The 13,517-nt window shown below is 43.3% G+C and overlaps 2 protein-coding genes across 4 annotated transcripts in view; one reads left to right on the top strand and one right to left on the bottom strand.

Moving 5' to 3' along the window:
* STAB1 (stabilin 1) overlaps nucleotides 1-7,863 on the top strand; it is a 113,503-nt gene extending 105,640 nt beyond the window's left edge. For all 3 annotated transcript variants that reach the window (XM_024099970.3, XM_008179190.4, XM_008179191.4), the window contains 8 exons: nucleotides 89-254; nucleotides 760-866; nucleotides 1,221-1,340; nucleotides 1,679-1,831; nucleotides 1,950-2,069; nucleotides 3,733-3,879; nucleotides 5,415-5,513; nucleotides 6,540-7,863. In XM_024099970.3, the coding sequence (XP_023955738.2) occupies nucleotides 89-254; nucleotides 760-866; nucleotides 1,221-1,340; nucleotides 1,679-1,831; nucleotides 1,950-2,069; nucleotides 3,733-3,879; nucleotides 5,415-5,513; nucleotides 6,540-6,590 (963 nt within the window). In that variant the 3' untranslated portion in view covers nucleotides 6,591-7,863. The remainder of the gene's footprint in view (nucleotides 1-88; nucleotides 255-759; nucleotides 867-1,220; nucleotides 1,341-1,678; nucleotides 1,832-1,949; nucleotides 2,070-3,732; nucleotides 3,880-5,414; nucleotides 5,514-6,539) is intronic.
* The window catches only part of NT5DC2 (5'-nucleotidase domain containing 2), a 66,011-nt gene continuing 59,780 nt past the window's right edge, over nucleotides 7,287-13,517 (bottom strand). The window contains exon 14 of the mRNA XM_005310134.5: nucleotides 7,287-13,147. Coding sequence (XP_005310191.2) covers nucleotides 12,886-13,147 — 262 coding nt within the window. The 3' untranslated portion in view covers nucleotides 7,287-12,885. The remainder of the gene's footprint in view (nucleotides 13,148-13,517) is intronic.

The raw sequence follows: 13,517 nt of genomic DNA, 5'->3' as shown, positions 1-13,517 counted from the left end.
TACTAAAGTGAATCAGTGCCATTATAGAAACTGATTCATAGCTCATACAATCCTGTCTCTCACTGGGCAACTTCTTTTCCTATTGCAGATGGGTTTCCATCTGTGCTTAGTTGGTTGGCTCAATAATGGCACCGCAGGATACCCGACGGTGTACCCGACCGCCAGCTGTGGCTCCAACCACGTTGGCATTGTGGATTATGGCTCCCGAAAAAACCTGACTGAGAGGTGGGATGCTTTCTGCTACAGAGCTAAAGGTATTGGCTCCGTTGGAATCTGCAGCAGGGAATGTGATTGCACAAGTTTGCATCTCAAAGGCGTGTGTTATAGCAAGAATTTATGCTCTTTTTGATTATGCACACACCACAGTGTCAAGGGGGAAAACGTACCCGACACATCTGCAATACACGGTCTCTGTCTAAACTCTACACTTTCCAGTTTCCACTACATTGGTTTATGCCCTGAACACTTATTTAACAACATGAAGCACCAGACATCTCAAAATGCCTTACAAAGGCAGGTAAATGTTTTGAGCCTCCCTGTTACAGATGGAGAATCTAAGGCACTGGGAGGTTAAGTGAGCTGCCCGAGCTTACACAGAGGTGAAGAGAAGCCAGTTTTTTTGACTCCTAGTACAGAGCTCAATCCACGGGACCACAGCTGCCTTCTGCATGGACAGAAATCCTAAGCAATAGTTCAGTGTATTTGTCTGAAGAGCTCACACCCAATCCTGTTCCTCTCACATCTTTCTCCCCTTTGCAGATGTGAGGTGTAATTGCAGAGATGGGTTCATTGGAGATGGCTACTCCTGCAGTGGAAATCTCCTGGCTGTGCTGGCTGAACACTCCAACTTTTCAATCTTCTATTCCGTAAGTGCTGGTGCCACATCCCCTCTAGCCAGGGAAGCGGGAAGGGGCATGCTCCTCTGCAAACTGTCAGTAAAGCAAAGTAGTGACTAATAGGGAATCCCCAGATCCCAAAGGTTTGGAAAGGAAAATCATTGAAATGGAAGGCAAGAGTTTGTGCTCTCTGAAGTGCCATGCATAGTGAGAGAGTCAACCTGTTTCCTCTCATTGCCAGTTAACATCTCTGCTATTCTAGCAAAGGTGGGGAGAATTCATATGACATCTCCTGGGTTCTGCTGGCCAGAATGTTCTGACAAACCCACAGCTTCAGGCTGGCACTTAAGATTCTCTTTCTCTCTCTCTCTCTCTCTCTCCCAGATATTACTGGATTACACCAATGCCACGCAAGATGGACTTGAGTTCCTCAATTTCCTCTCCAATGACACCGCATATAAAACTCTCTTTGTACCCTTGAATTCTGGCTTTGGGGTCAATATGGTGAGACAGCTGAAGAGAATAAGGGATTCTCTCATCACTGGCCACACACAATCTATAACCGTTTGAATACGGTGCTGTTGCTTGCTTGGAGGATTAGGGAAACATGCTCCAGAATGACTGAGTGGGTTTTATGGCTGAAGTGGGATTGTTCTGGCTCTCTTGCTTGGAATGCAAAAACTAGTCAGGCACTTTGTCTACACTGCACTCCAAGAAGACTTTCTCCATTGACTCATTGGACAGCATACAACTAAAATGTTGAAAGAGCAGAAAATGCCTGACTTATTTTCCCCCTGCTTTTGACTCTGTCTCACCCTCACGTCTATGCTTTGTTTTCTCAGACATTAACATGGGAGGAAGTGAAGCTCCACGTCTCCCTGAGTGATGTTCTCCTCTTGAGCTTCAATCTCACCCACGGTACCATTATACCTTCCTGCTCTGGCTACAACCTTCTCATTGCAGACGCTCCCCTGCTGAATAGCACGCAGCCCCCTGTAAGTATGTTGGGGCAGTTCAGTACTCAGCCAGCTTCTCTTGCGTCTAGGTAATGGGTAACGTTTTTCTAAAACATATTCACATTGAGTCCTTTAATATTGTTTCTTCTTGTGACAGGGTTCCAAAGTGGTTAATAATACCCTGATCGTAGAGTGGGACATTCTGACCTTCAATGGAATCATTCATGCCATCGAGGGGCCGCTTAGGATGCCTCAGCAGCCTGTGCATCTGGCTCAGGCAAGTTGCTTGTTCAATTCCATTGAGAGTTTAAATGGTGGATTTAAGAATACGTGTTGGGTTCAGTTACTCTGCGTCAGAGCAGAACAAGTCCCATTCAATGTGCTCACCAAGGAACCACTGTACCGCGGTGTGTGTCATTAAATAGAGTCCAGCCTGGCCATACTCTGGCCTGCTGCGGTGAAGAACCAGACTGGGGACACACAAGCTTGGGCTCCTACTCTTGGGGGTAGTTGTGATGTGGAGAGCAGGGAGATAGCTCAGTAAAGGCAAAGTGCCCCCTTAAAGGTAGGGTGCTTGCCTTAGAAGATGCTAACGTGGAATTTTATGAATGGACCTTTGTGTTAGTGTGTGTCCTCATATAGCCAATACTAATGCATTCTGTACGCATAACATTGTAGGAAATCCAAGTAAAGCAAGCCAAGAATTATTTGGTCATTGGGACACAAGGCTACAGCTGAGGCATGTGCAAGTAGCATAAACTTGCTGTGCCTCAGTATCCTCACTGGTAAAATGGGGATAATACTTTGCTACAGCACAAGTGGGCTGAACCTAAATTAAAGTACTTTGAGATCTTTGGGTGGAGGCTGCTAGGTATTAAGCTAGACCTACTGTATTGATATACAACACAGGGATGAATTTAGTGTGAATGGCTCTGCATACTGAGCCAGTTACTCTTTAATTATCCTGTAGTAGTTGCTATGTATAATGGGATATACATACACATCAGAGAGTTCTTCTGACCTCAGATCATGTATGTTAGTTACCAACTACTCCCTCCTCCCTGCACAGAACTATACCTGAGTGTTACACTTCCCGGCAAAGGTCTGTCCTCTGCTCCTACTGATCCCTCCTCTTCTCCTTGGTCATTGCTGGAACAGGCATCCTATCTGCCTACCTGGTGTAGGTGTACCTCCAACTCCCTGGCAGAGCAGCCCTCCTCACTTTCTGCCTGCTGTTTTGAGGGGCAGGAGGACCAACTAATGGCCAGTTCAAAGACATGACATAATGTGGGACTTGTACATTTTTAGATGTATTTGGGTAGCCATTGCTATGACTGGATTATAAAACATTGAGAACAGCATGAAGCAAACAAGTGGCACCAGTACAAAAACTTAGGCCCATGCTGTTAAGTAATCCAACAGATAGCACCAGTCTGAAAAATGCACTCTTTGCCCACCAGCCAACAACAGAGAGAGCTAGTTTCCTCTCATTCGGCCTATTGCTATGTGCCTTGAAAATTTAATACTGCTGAGTAAAGGCATGTCCCAAATCTGCAAAGGGAGGAGACCATTTTACATCACAACAGAGCAAAATGGAATGTAAGGTAACCAGTATAGTAATGATGAGATGCATCAGTGTATGTATTATAGCTTCTTTTGAAACTTCTGGGCAGTAGTAGGATAGTGGACGAAGTGGTTTATTCTACTACATAGTTTCACGTCCAATCTGAGCTGTGTGTGTGTGTAAGATGAGATCAGATCAGGAATGAGTGCAGCACACAGGGCAAACAAACTGCATAAATGTTCCAGGTAGCCAGCCCTCTATTTCACAGGTGTGAAAAAGTTTAGTTAACACTTTTTAACACACCAGTTGTCTTTAAGACAGTTCTTCATTATGTATTTTAACAAAGAACTAAAACAACTTAGTGTGTCTCTTCCAGGTTACTAATGCTATGAAATCATCTCATCCTGTGACCATTGGGGTAACATCAGCTGTTGTCGTAGTGCTGCTGCTATTAGCTGTTGCTGGAGTGTCCTATTACTACCAAAAAATAAAAAACCGAGGATTCCAGTTCCACTACTTTCAGGTTTGGAGAAAAGTATATTTGCTGTATATTTAAAAAAAAAAAAAAAAAAACCTTGCTACAGCTTCTCTCACTAAAGCACAAACCATTTCTGTTATCAGTACAGCAATGGTCATATGCATAAGAGCTCAAGGTGTTACAGTAACCAAACTGGGTGACTGTATGCAGCTATGAACTCTTGTGGGGTTTTTTGCTTTCTGATGCATTTAAACAGCAGCCTGCATCTAAATTCTCACGGTTGGAGTCACATTTACATGTGACCTTTGGAAATGGATGAATAGCTTCCCCATAAAAACATTCAGAAAGTTTTCTGAGGCGTATTTCCATCTGTTACCCTTGTAGTAAGGCTACTGCTCAGGATGTAGTTCTGGAAGAAGAACTTGGGTGGAGAAGTGCTAAGAATTCTCATCTTTAAGGGCTTGTCTACATGGAGCAAATTCTTATGCACATGGATGTGTTGTGAACTAACTGGCTACTGCTGGCACACTCTAAAAGTTCCCTATTGTGTGCCAGGAGGGTCTACACAGGCCAGTTGGTGTGCATTACTGCACCATGTACACAAGCCTGAAGAGTTGGCTTGGGTGAGACTCACCTATGTTTAATAATTTTTACTAAAAGTGAGGGTGGAGGAGGTTTAAACTACAAGGAAATTCTTTAAGGTCAGATAGTCATTGCACAAGGAACTTGGGGGAATATAACGATTAAGGCTACAATAAAGGATTGTTTGATGTAGTTGACCTTCCAGTTTATACTGTGACCGCTTTTGAAGGTGTGTTATTAGATCTAGGCCAAGTGCATAGGTCTGTAGGGAGAATTTGGGTCACTGCAACATTCTCTTCTCATGAGGGGTCATTGCTGTCCCCATAACTTGCAATACTAGGGCCATGTCTACACTGTAGGCACTACAATGCCACTCCATAGTGTAGACACAGACTACTGTGACAGCAGGGGTATTTCCTGTGCAATAGGAATGCCACCATCATGGTAAGTTAAGTTGACAGAAACATTCTTTCCTTGACCTAGCTGTGTCTACACTGAGGCTTAGGTTGGCATAGCCTGACCCTCATGCCATAACTATGTAGACCAGGCCTATGATTTAGCCACTATGGGAAGAAATGGATATTTTGTAGTGCAGGGTCTGCAGACTGCATACATGTAAGTTACAGCTTAAACTAGAGTGAGGTTGCTAAGCACCTTAAACCTGAATTGTTATGTGGTACGGTAACAGGTATAAATGGGTATGGGGAGAAGGAAGCTAGAAATATGGAAACCAGTGTGGGAGGTAAATGAGTAATATGGATAAAATTACCCTTAACTGATTTCTATCATAAAAATAATTACTTTTCTGTGCAAATGTCTTGGAAAAGATTTTATATTTAAGAACACCTCCTTACTAACTAGATTCTGTAATTCAATTTCATTTTCACAACCTTGTTAATGCAAGGAACCATAGAAGTGCTTAAGACTGCAGCAATGATGAACTCACCTCTAGAGGAGGAGGAGGACCGATACCTAATCTCTTGTACCTTTGCATACAGGCTGACCTGGAAGAGGAAGAGCAAGCCAGGAACCCGCCCTTAGTGTCTTTCCCAAATCCTATCTTTGGGGCCCAGAGTTTGATGTGTGAACCATTTGAGGTAAGAAATGGTCTCACCTGTTTTATTCTGATGAAACACTTGTTTAAAACTTAACCAAATGGGGGCGAGGGGGACTCATACTTGCTAGTAGGGGTGAATGGGATTCTGTAAGGATGTAAAAACAACCCTTAAGCTGCACTTAACACAGGGATGCTTGAGCCAGACAGGAGAGGAATCTATGGACATGTCTAAACAGCTACAGTGCTTCAGCATAGCCACTGGCTCCAAGGGTTCCCCAGTCACTATAGTTAGTCCACCTTCTGAAGAGACATTAGCTAGGTCAATGAAAGAATTATTCTGTCAACCTACTCCTGTGTACGCTGGGCATTCGATGGCTTAACTATGATGCTTGGGGGTGTGAAAAATCCAACTCCCTAAGTGACAGAGCTGGGTCAACCTATCCTTTAAGTGTAGACCTGAACTAAGGTAAGGGGATCTCTTCTTACTTTAGTCCAGGCATTGAACTCTCATTAGCATTTTTAATAGTGTTTATAGGTGCAGGGTGCTTGATGCTTTTCATTGAATTAGAAGCATCAGTAAATAAGTTTTCAATTTAATAAATTAGATGCCTGCTAAACCCAGCTGTGGTTTCTGCCAAGGGCTCAGTATCCTCTTCCACTGCTAATGAGAATCTTCTCTCCCTGGTGAAGACTAAGTAAATAGATTTAGAGGAGATCAATATAGAGGTAGGGTGATGTCCCCTTCTTACCCCTAACCTACTGCTGACACATGGGGCATGAGCCCAGCACAGCAGTTGCTACTTCTATAGCAATTTTGTCTAGGGACGACTGCAGTAAAAATATACCCTGTAGTGTCAGGGCAGTGAGAACTCCCTTAGTCCACTTCAGAAATGGAATTGCCTAGGAACCCAGCCTTGCATTCCTGCTTCTAAACATGTAGAGAGTCAAGGGTTGTGCTACAGTAGACAGCAGCTTGTTCCTCATTAACTTTAGAATCTTAAAGGATGTTTGTGTCAAATTAGAAGCCAGCTGAGAACCATGCTAACCATTTCTGTGTCTGTTTCAGGATTCTTTGAGGGGGGAAGATTTTTCAGACACCCACAGAATTCTTGAGTAAAGCATACAGCAAGCCAAACAAAGGGGGAAAAACCTGCATGCCAGTGCTAAGTGGAGCTTGCCCACATGTCCTGCAAGGGTTAAGCAGATGAAGAGTGAGCTAATGGTTAACATTAAACCAAACAAGCTCATCAGCTAAGATACCTCAGTTGAACTACCCTAAGACAGACATACCTGCAGTTACTCTGATTAACGAATGTCCTTGTTGATGCAGTTAAGAAAATCTCCACTGGAACAGCAAATGTATGACTCCAAGCTGACAGTTGGAGCTCTGCACTGATATTCTTCCATAGCTGTAGGAGGGGAAACTCACTGCAGACATCTGAAGAACATTGCTTTAAAATAATAGTACCATGTGTAAAATATAGCCACTACTACACAGTCATAATCCTCCAGGACTAAGTTACATATATAAAATAGAATGTGGATGGAATGGCACACAGCTGGAAAAAACAGTCTTGTCCAAAAACCTAATGATGCTAAGCCTTTGAACTGATGAGCATGACAAACTCCTTTTTATTCAGCTGGTATGTTTGCTTTAATCAAGTGATGACTCCTCAAACAGGCTTAGACTGAAGTCTGTGCACATTGCACTGTTTTGTTCTAAAAGTGCAGTTTATGGAAGAACTACAAGTCTCCTTGTCAGATTCTCAGCTGTTAGAATTGCAATGGCTAAGTGAAACCAGATGGTAAATCATTGTCATACTATGATATTGTTTATTTACCATACATATATAGAAGTTTAGAATCAAATAACCTACCACTGTGAACTAGACAATGAGCTACAGCAAGTTATTTAGACAAGAACTTCAACATGCTACATTTCAAATTATTCTCAAACCCACACAACAGCAATTGCTATGTTAAATTTTCAGAGAGCCATAGTGGTAACATTTTGAGTAACAAACATCCACTTGGGTTTCCTATTTACCAACTACATCAAATTTGGGTGGCTATACTATGGGTCTACAAAAGTCACAGCTTTGGCAAAGGCACCTAGATGATGCCCAGTCTATCAAGTGGTAAAGTTGCCACCACTATCTCCAACATAACATGGCAGGTGCTCCTACAGTAGCAGAAACATTCTTCTCTTGCAGCATACACATTACAATTCGAGGGTTACAGATCACAATTGCACTGCACAACAGTCACAGCCCAAGACATTGCTGTATCATGAGACTCCTACTGCATTCTCTAGTGATGTAATGTTTAACAAGTTATTTACATTATGTTTGAACACCAAAATAACGAGCATTAAAGGTGGAATGGTTAAATGGCTTCTTGATTTTTTTTTTTAAACATCCAGTCACCAGGACAGGTACCCTGTTTATGTACTTGAGGTATTACGTTCCCAACTGGTTACAGTTGCTACTCACTGCCACAGATATTCTAGCACATTTCATTACAGCTGCTGCATTAACACTGGTTTATGGCATTGGATTATTTCACTCATTTTCCCTAGCTGCTATGGGATTTAAACTTGGCACAGAGCAATAAGCCACAGGCAGTTTGTCCACTAGGCACATGGTGCATGTGTGGCTTTGAAGGGGAAGGCTCTAAGAATTCTCTGTATAGGTGCAACTCTAAAATGTAGTTCACCTAGCCTAACACTGTCCCACGCTAATGTTCTCAGCCCAGATAACACTCTTGATTGGTAAAATTACATATTTCTATATCTTTCCACACAAGATGAAAGATGCCATTTCTTGTAATTATAGCCACTGATATTTTGTTCCTCTTATACTTCCCCTAGCTGCACAAGTCTCCTGTACCAATACTTTGCTACAGATTCACTATAAAGGTGTTCCAACCTGAGCTTGATCTTTTGCTACAGTACATAGAAAACAAGGCTCCATTGTGATAAACACTCCAACCTTCATTATGCTGCAGAGTCAGTCAGTTCACAGCTCTTGATAACTTATTTAGCATTCCCCACCGAAGCCGACACTCCAGGGCTCGTGCTCGGGGGGGGACGAGGGGGGGGACTCTGCCCTGATTTCTTTGGGCCCTCCTCAGTGTCTATGCTACTCTCAGCTTATTTTTAATCTACCTACCATGCTCAAAGTGTATGTTCTTCTGAAACTGAGCAGTCCCAGCCATCCATTTTTTCAGGGGAGGGAAAAGCCTTACACTTAGGGTAAGCGAGCTGCCTGGATGATTGCTGGAGCTGGAGCCATAGCCAGCACTCAATTAGCTCACACTAAAGGAAATAGTGCACTTGGCTGTGCTGCTATACTAATGAGGGAGAATAAAGTAATCTTTAGCATCTTGCACCATAATTTAGCCCTAACACTGAATGGAAAAGTTTCCCACAATTCTGCTGTGTCTGAGCTCCACTCAGTGGTTCATAGTTGCAGCCCTATGAGTCATTCCAAAGCTATAAGTAACAAAACTTTGAAGAGAGCCTGCAGGGTAAACTTGTGGGAGATGCTGCTAGCAGAAAGGATATTAAGAAATTTTCCATTCTAAAGCCCAGTGTCTCCTCCAATTCTGCTATGTCTGGAAAGTAGAGAGCAGTGAACAGAAGTAGGGAGGAATAAGAGGAACAGTCCCTGCCACTACCATCAGCCAACATTGCCTTTGAGCACATTTATTTTGGGGCCACTACCTTACTGGAAAACAAGGCCTCTGCAGATGACAAGTCCACATTGTAATGGCCTATAAAAGGTGTTGCCCAATAATTAAGGGTCTCCTCTGCAGATTTCTGAGGTGGAGGTACTTACTTGTTCTGCCAATACGATTGGCAGCCACATCAGAGTCTGGCTGGATTCTTCCCAGGACCTCTAATGCCTTATAGGCCTCAGCAAGCATAGCCTAATCCATCTAGTGATGGGTGACTTGGAAATGCTGAGTTCTTGTTATTTCTGATTGACCTCTTTCCAAGACCCTGTGTATTTTTGAAAGATAGAACCCTGAGAAACTGTTTCCTCTTCTGAGAGACCTATATTCAGAAGATGAAAGCGCTCCTTTTGGACCAGATTGTCCCTCAAGCTGGAAGCTGAATGAAGAATGGATGGGGTGGAGTCCCTGGCTCTCCTCCTCCCTGGCCCATGCGTCTGCGGGTTAACACCTACCCATCCTCTGACAAATGGGGAATTCTGGCTCCTAGGTTCAAGTCTGGGTGGCAGCAAATCTGTTCATTGTCAAAAAGTTGTGCTGGAGGCTGCTCAACCACCGCTGGACTTTCTGCCTGAACCTACAGTCCAAGATGTTCCCTTAGAGTATTTAAGGAGGGTCTGCCTGAAAGAGGGTTTATATTCTCTCCTGAGAGCACTTAGTGGAGATGGAAGGGACTGTTTGGATTTTGCACCATTTTTTGCCACTATAGTGTCCAGCCTTTTCCCTGAAGAGGAGGCAAAGTTGGCTGAGCCTAGGACCGATTTAGAATGAGTATCTGCCTTTGAGGGACAGAGTAGTTTATTGAACCTGTCTCATTCCTCTCACATCCACCAAGGAGGAGTATAGGGGAAATTTCAGCCTGAGGGGATATGTTTAGTGGGAGGCTTGCTCTCAAAAGCAAGGTTAGATCTGTACTGTGGATCCACCACCTTTTTGAACAGACTCAAACCTTCTCACCAAAAATAAATCATTGTTGGGCTTTCCCTTGGCCCAGCTCACATTAAGAGTCCGAAAGCTCCTCTTCTTCAGCACTGGACAGTTTTTCTTGCTCTTGGTGAGGTTTATTTGTTTGTTTTTTTTGACTGCTTGTGGATGTAGGTGTGCTGCTGTGACCTTCTACAGGACCTGAAGCCCTCTAAAAAAACCTGCTTTCTGAGTCCTGCTCTGCTAGGGTCAGCAATTGGGAAGGGGGAGGGGGGGTTACAGCATTCAGCAACCACTTCAAGATGGGAGGGGTGGGGCACCTGAGCCCTACAAACCGCTTGTCCCTGCACCCTGGGATGACTGCATGAGGTCCTCCTGCTCATGTTTCCCTCAGTGTCAGCTTGGGAAAGCATCCTTTTACTTCACATGGTGCTTTCAGGGGTGCTTCTTCCCTTCCAGAAGAGAGGCAGAAGTGTGAGCCTGGAGGTGATGCAGCAGAGGCTTCTGTGGTTGCAAACCCAACCCCGCTCAGTCCCAGAGCAGGGAAGGAGAAAGGCAGTTAAGAGGAAAAAAAAAGAAAAAGAAAAAGATGAGGTGGCAAATGGGAGTCCAGACTGGGACCTCCATCCACAGTCTTGCACTTCTAAACTGCCTCTTGTGGGAGATGAGCCTGGGCTGCAGAAAAAGCTTAAAATAGTCCCTATGCCTTTTCTTCAGAAAAGCAGTTAGCTACTTAATTGCTTCTCCCACTCAGTCCCTAAGCTGGAGTGTCTCTACATGGAAAGAAAACAGCATGCCCTGATTTTAAGCATTGCTCAAAAATTTCTATTGGCAGGCAGAAAAAGAGGGTGTTGTAGATTTAATGGGGAGTAGGGATATTTATGCTAATAAGTTTGTTTTATAGCTATATAAACTTCAGTCAGCTGTTACTGCTTTCTGTGTTTAGAAACTCCTGTGACAACTGCAAGGCTGTAAACTGACTGCATCCTTCATGCTAGATATCACAACGGAGTTTAAATTTCATTTCAGGTGTTGTATTACTACTGCCATTTATTTTAAGATTAAACCAGAAAAGAACTTTATTTCTCTCAGCTTTAGACAGGTTTTCATGGGTTAGCACACTGTTATGGTTGGGGTGTAAACATTCCAGGGGAATGTTTTAAAATACAGGTTTCAATGTAACATTTCCATATGGTTTTAGGTTGTATAGACCTGCCACAGCTGAATTATGGGCCAGCTTTGACCTGAGATAGGTGGAGGGAGGATTATTTATTAATAGCATCCCCATCTAGGAGCAGCTCTCAGTGCTTTCATCCTTGTCATAATATTTTCAACTACTTGAAAGAGCAGTAGTAAGATTGCTGGCAGTATGCAGAAGAGATTAAGTGGTATGGTGTGTGCAAAGTACTCAGTCATAAAGCAGCAGCACAGGAGTTATGCTGCTCTGGCTGTGGTTGGCCCTTTGTAACTCCTATGGCTCCAACCCTTCAGTTACGCAGATATTCTAAACTTGTACTAAACAGAAGCCGAGGCAGAGCTATAGCTAGAAATCACTGTCTCCTACCCAAAGACATTTGGCACAAAGTAATCCCCCTCCATTGTCAACAACACTGGGCTCATTTGTTGAAAAACAGATTTAACAAGATTCACCTACCTCTCCATGCCTGACCACAATTTATCCTTTGTTACTTCCCCCCTCCCCCTTCTTGCTACTGAATCAGAATAATCTCTTCCACAGCTGTAGGAACAGCCTTGAGTCAAGAATACAAACAGGCCTTATTCTAATCTCAGTTTTACATTTGGGGGGGGGGGGTAACTTCACACCAGCCCATGACTTCAGAATAAGGCCCAATTTGTGCAAATACAAAGGCATTGCTCATCTTATTGAGAAGATATGAGCTCTAAGCTTCTTACTGTAAAAACGAAACTACATCACTTAAGGTAGTGTTTTAATTGATTTTTCAAGGCAATACTTTTCAGTGTTAAAATTTAAGTGTTGACTTAAATATCAAAGATTTAAAATCCATTATAATTTAGCTTCCATGCTTTTCAAAACAATCGTCAAAGACATGGCAAATACATTATTTTAATGTCAAAGGCTGCAAAAATGCACCTTCTAAGCAGTGTGTGTGTGTGTGTGTGTGTGTGTCAAGATCTTAGCTTTTGGACTGTTTCTATAACAAGTGAAGGAAAAAAGCCTCTATATTCAGAGACCAAAACATTCAAAAGTTAAGTTGCCTAAAACCAGCTTTCAGAGGTGCTGAAGAACCCTTTAAATGTATGGGAGAGCAGAGAGGTGGGTTTGCTTAGCACTTCTGAGAATCAGGCCACTTCTAGCTACGGTGCCTAACTGCAGTTACCTAATTTCAGCTACCCATCTTAGAAGAAGATTTGGGCCAGAATTTGGGTAGGGGCTGAAGATGGAGTTTTAAAAAATTGAAGGGGTCATGACATGCAGCTTGCTGTGATTGTTTTACTTCTACCTAACCAACTCTGAGAATGCTTTGCTAGATAAAATAGTCAAATCAGATCGTCCTTCCATTTAACTTAAGCACCAATTTGTTAGCAAGGTAGATATTTGGAAGTGCTGGAAGGCAAGGTTCTGGGATGGTCAGGGACAAAACACAACCCACACCCACACCCGTGTTAAAATCATCTTTAGCGATAGGCAATCCATGGCCAAACAGCCTGACCTTTTGTACAAACAATTCTAGCACTACATCACTGTAAACTTCAGCTCACATACTTTCCCTTCATCGGATGTGCACCATCTCCTCCAGGAAGGGGGTCTTCATACAACCCGTGCAGAGCTGATCCATCCAGAGGGGCGCCTCGTGCTGCAGAGGGGTGCGCCGGGGGAAAAAGGTGAAGTTCACATCATAGTTCAGCAGGCAGCTGATGGATGCCATGTAGATATCAGAGAACCGGATCAGTCTCCGAGAGAAGTAGGTTGGGTTGTGGAAGGTTCGGAAGATGCTCCCGAACTGAGGATTGAATAAATTCTTTGTAAGGGACCTGAAAGGAGAGGATTTGGTTTGCACGGGCCAACATTTAGAGAAATTGTTAACAGAGGTTTTGTAACTAATTTGACAATTCAGTCCTTGGAAACATATTTTGCACAAGCTTTAAAATTTCAGGGTACCAAAATCACCAGGGCAGGTACTTTCCTTATGGGCTATGCTGTGATGGAAAAGACAGCAAGAGATTACTACTGGAGTCTAACCTTGATTGAAGATTACCCAGAAGCGATGGTACTAAATGGACCTAGTAAACGTAAGCAGCAAGGGCTAAGATTTCCTCTTCGGGAGAATGAAGACAATGGTTTGATAGCTACTGCCAAGTCATTACATGCCTGCCACATGTGTCCTGCCCTGTAGGAGGAATT

The sequence above is a fragment of the Chrysemys picta genome, chromosome 7, assembly GCF_011386835.1.
Source record: "Chrysemys picta bellii isolate R12L10 chromosome 7, ASM1138683v2, whole genome shotgun sequence".
NCBI lineage: Eukaryota > Metazoa > Chordata > Testudines > Emydidae > Chrysemys > Chrysemys picta.
Note: the sequence above shows the minus strand (reverse complement) of the source record. Positions and strands in the feature narration are given on the sequence as shown.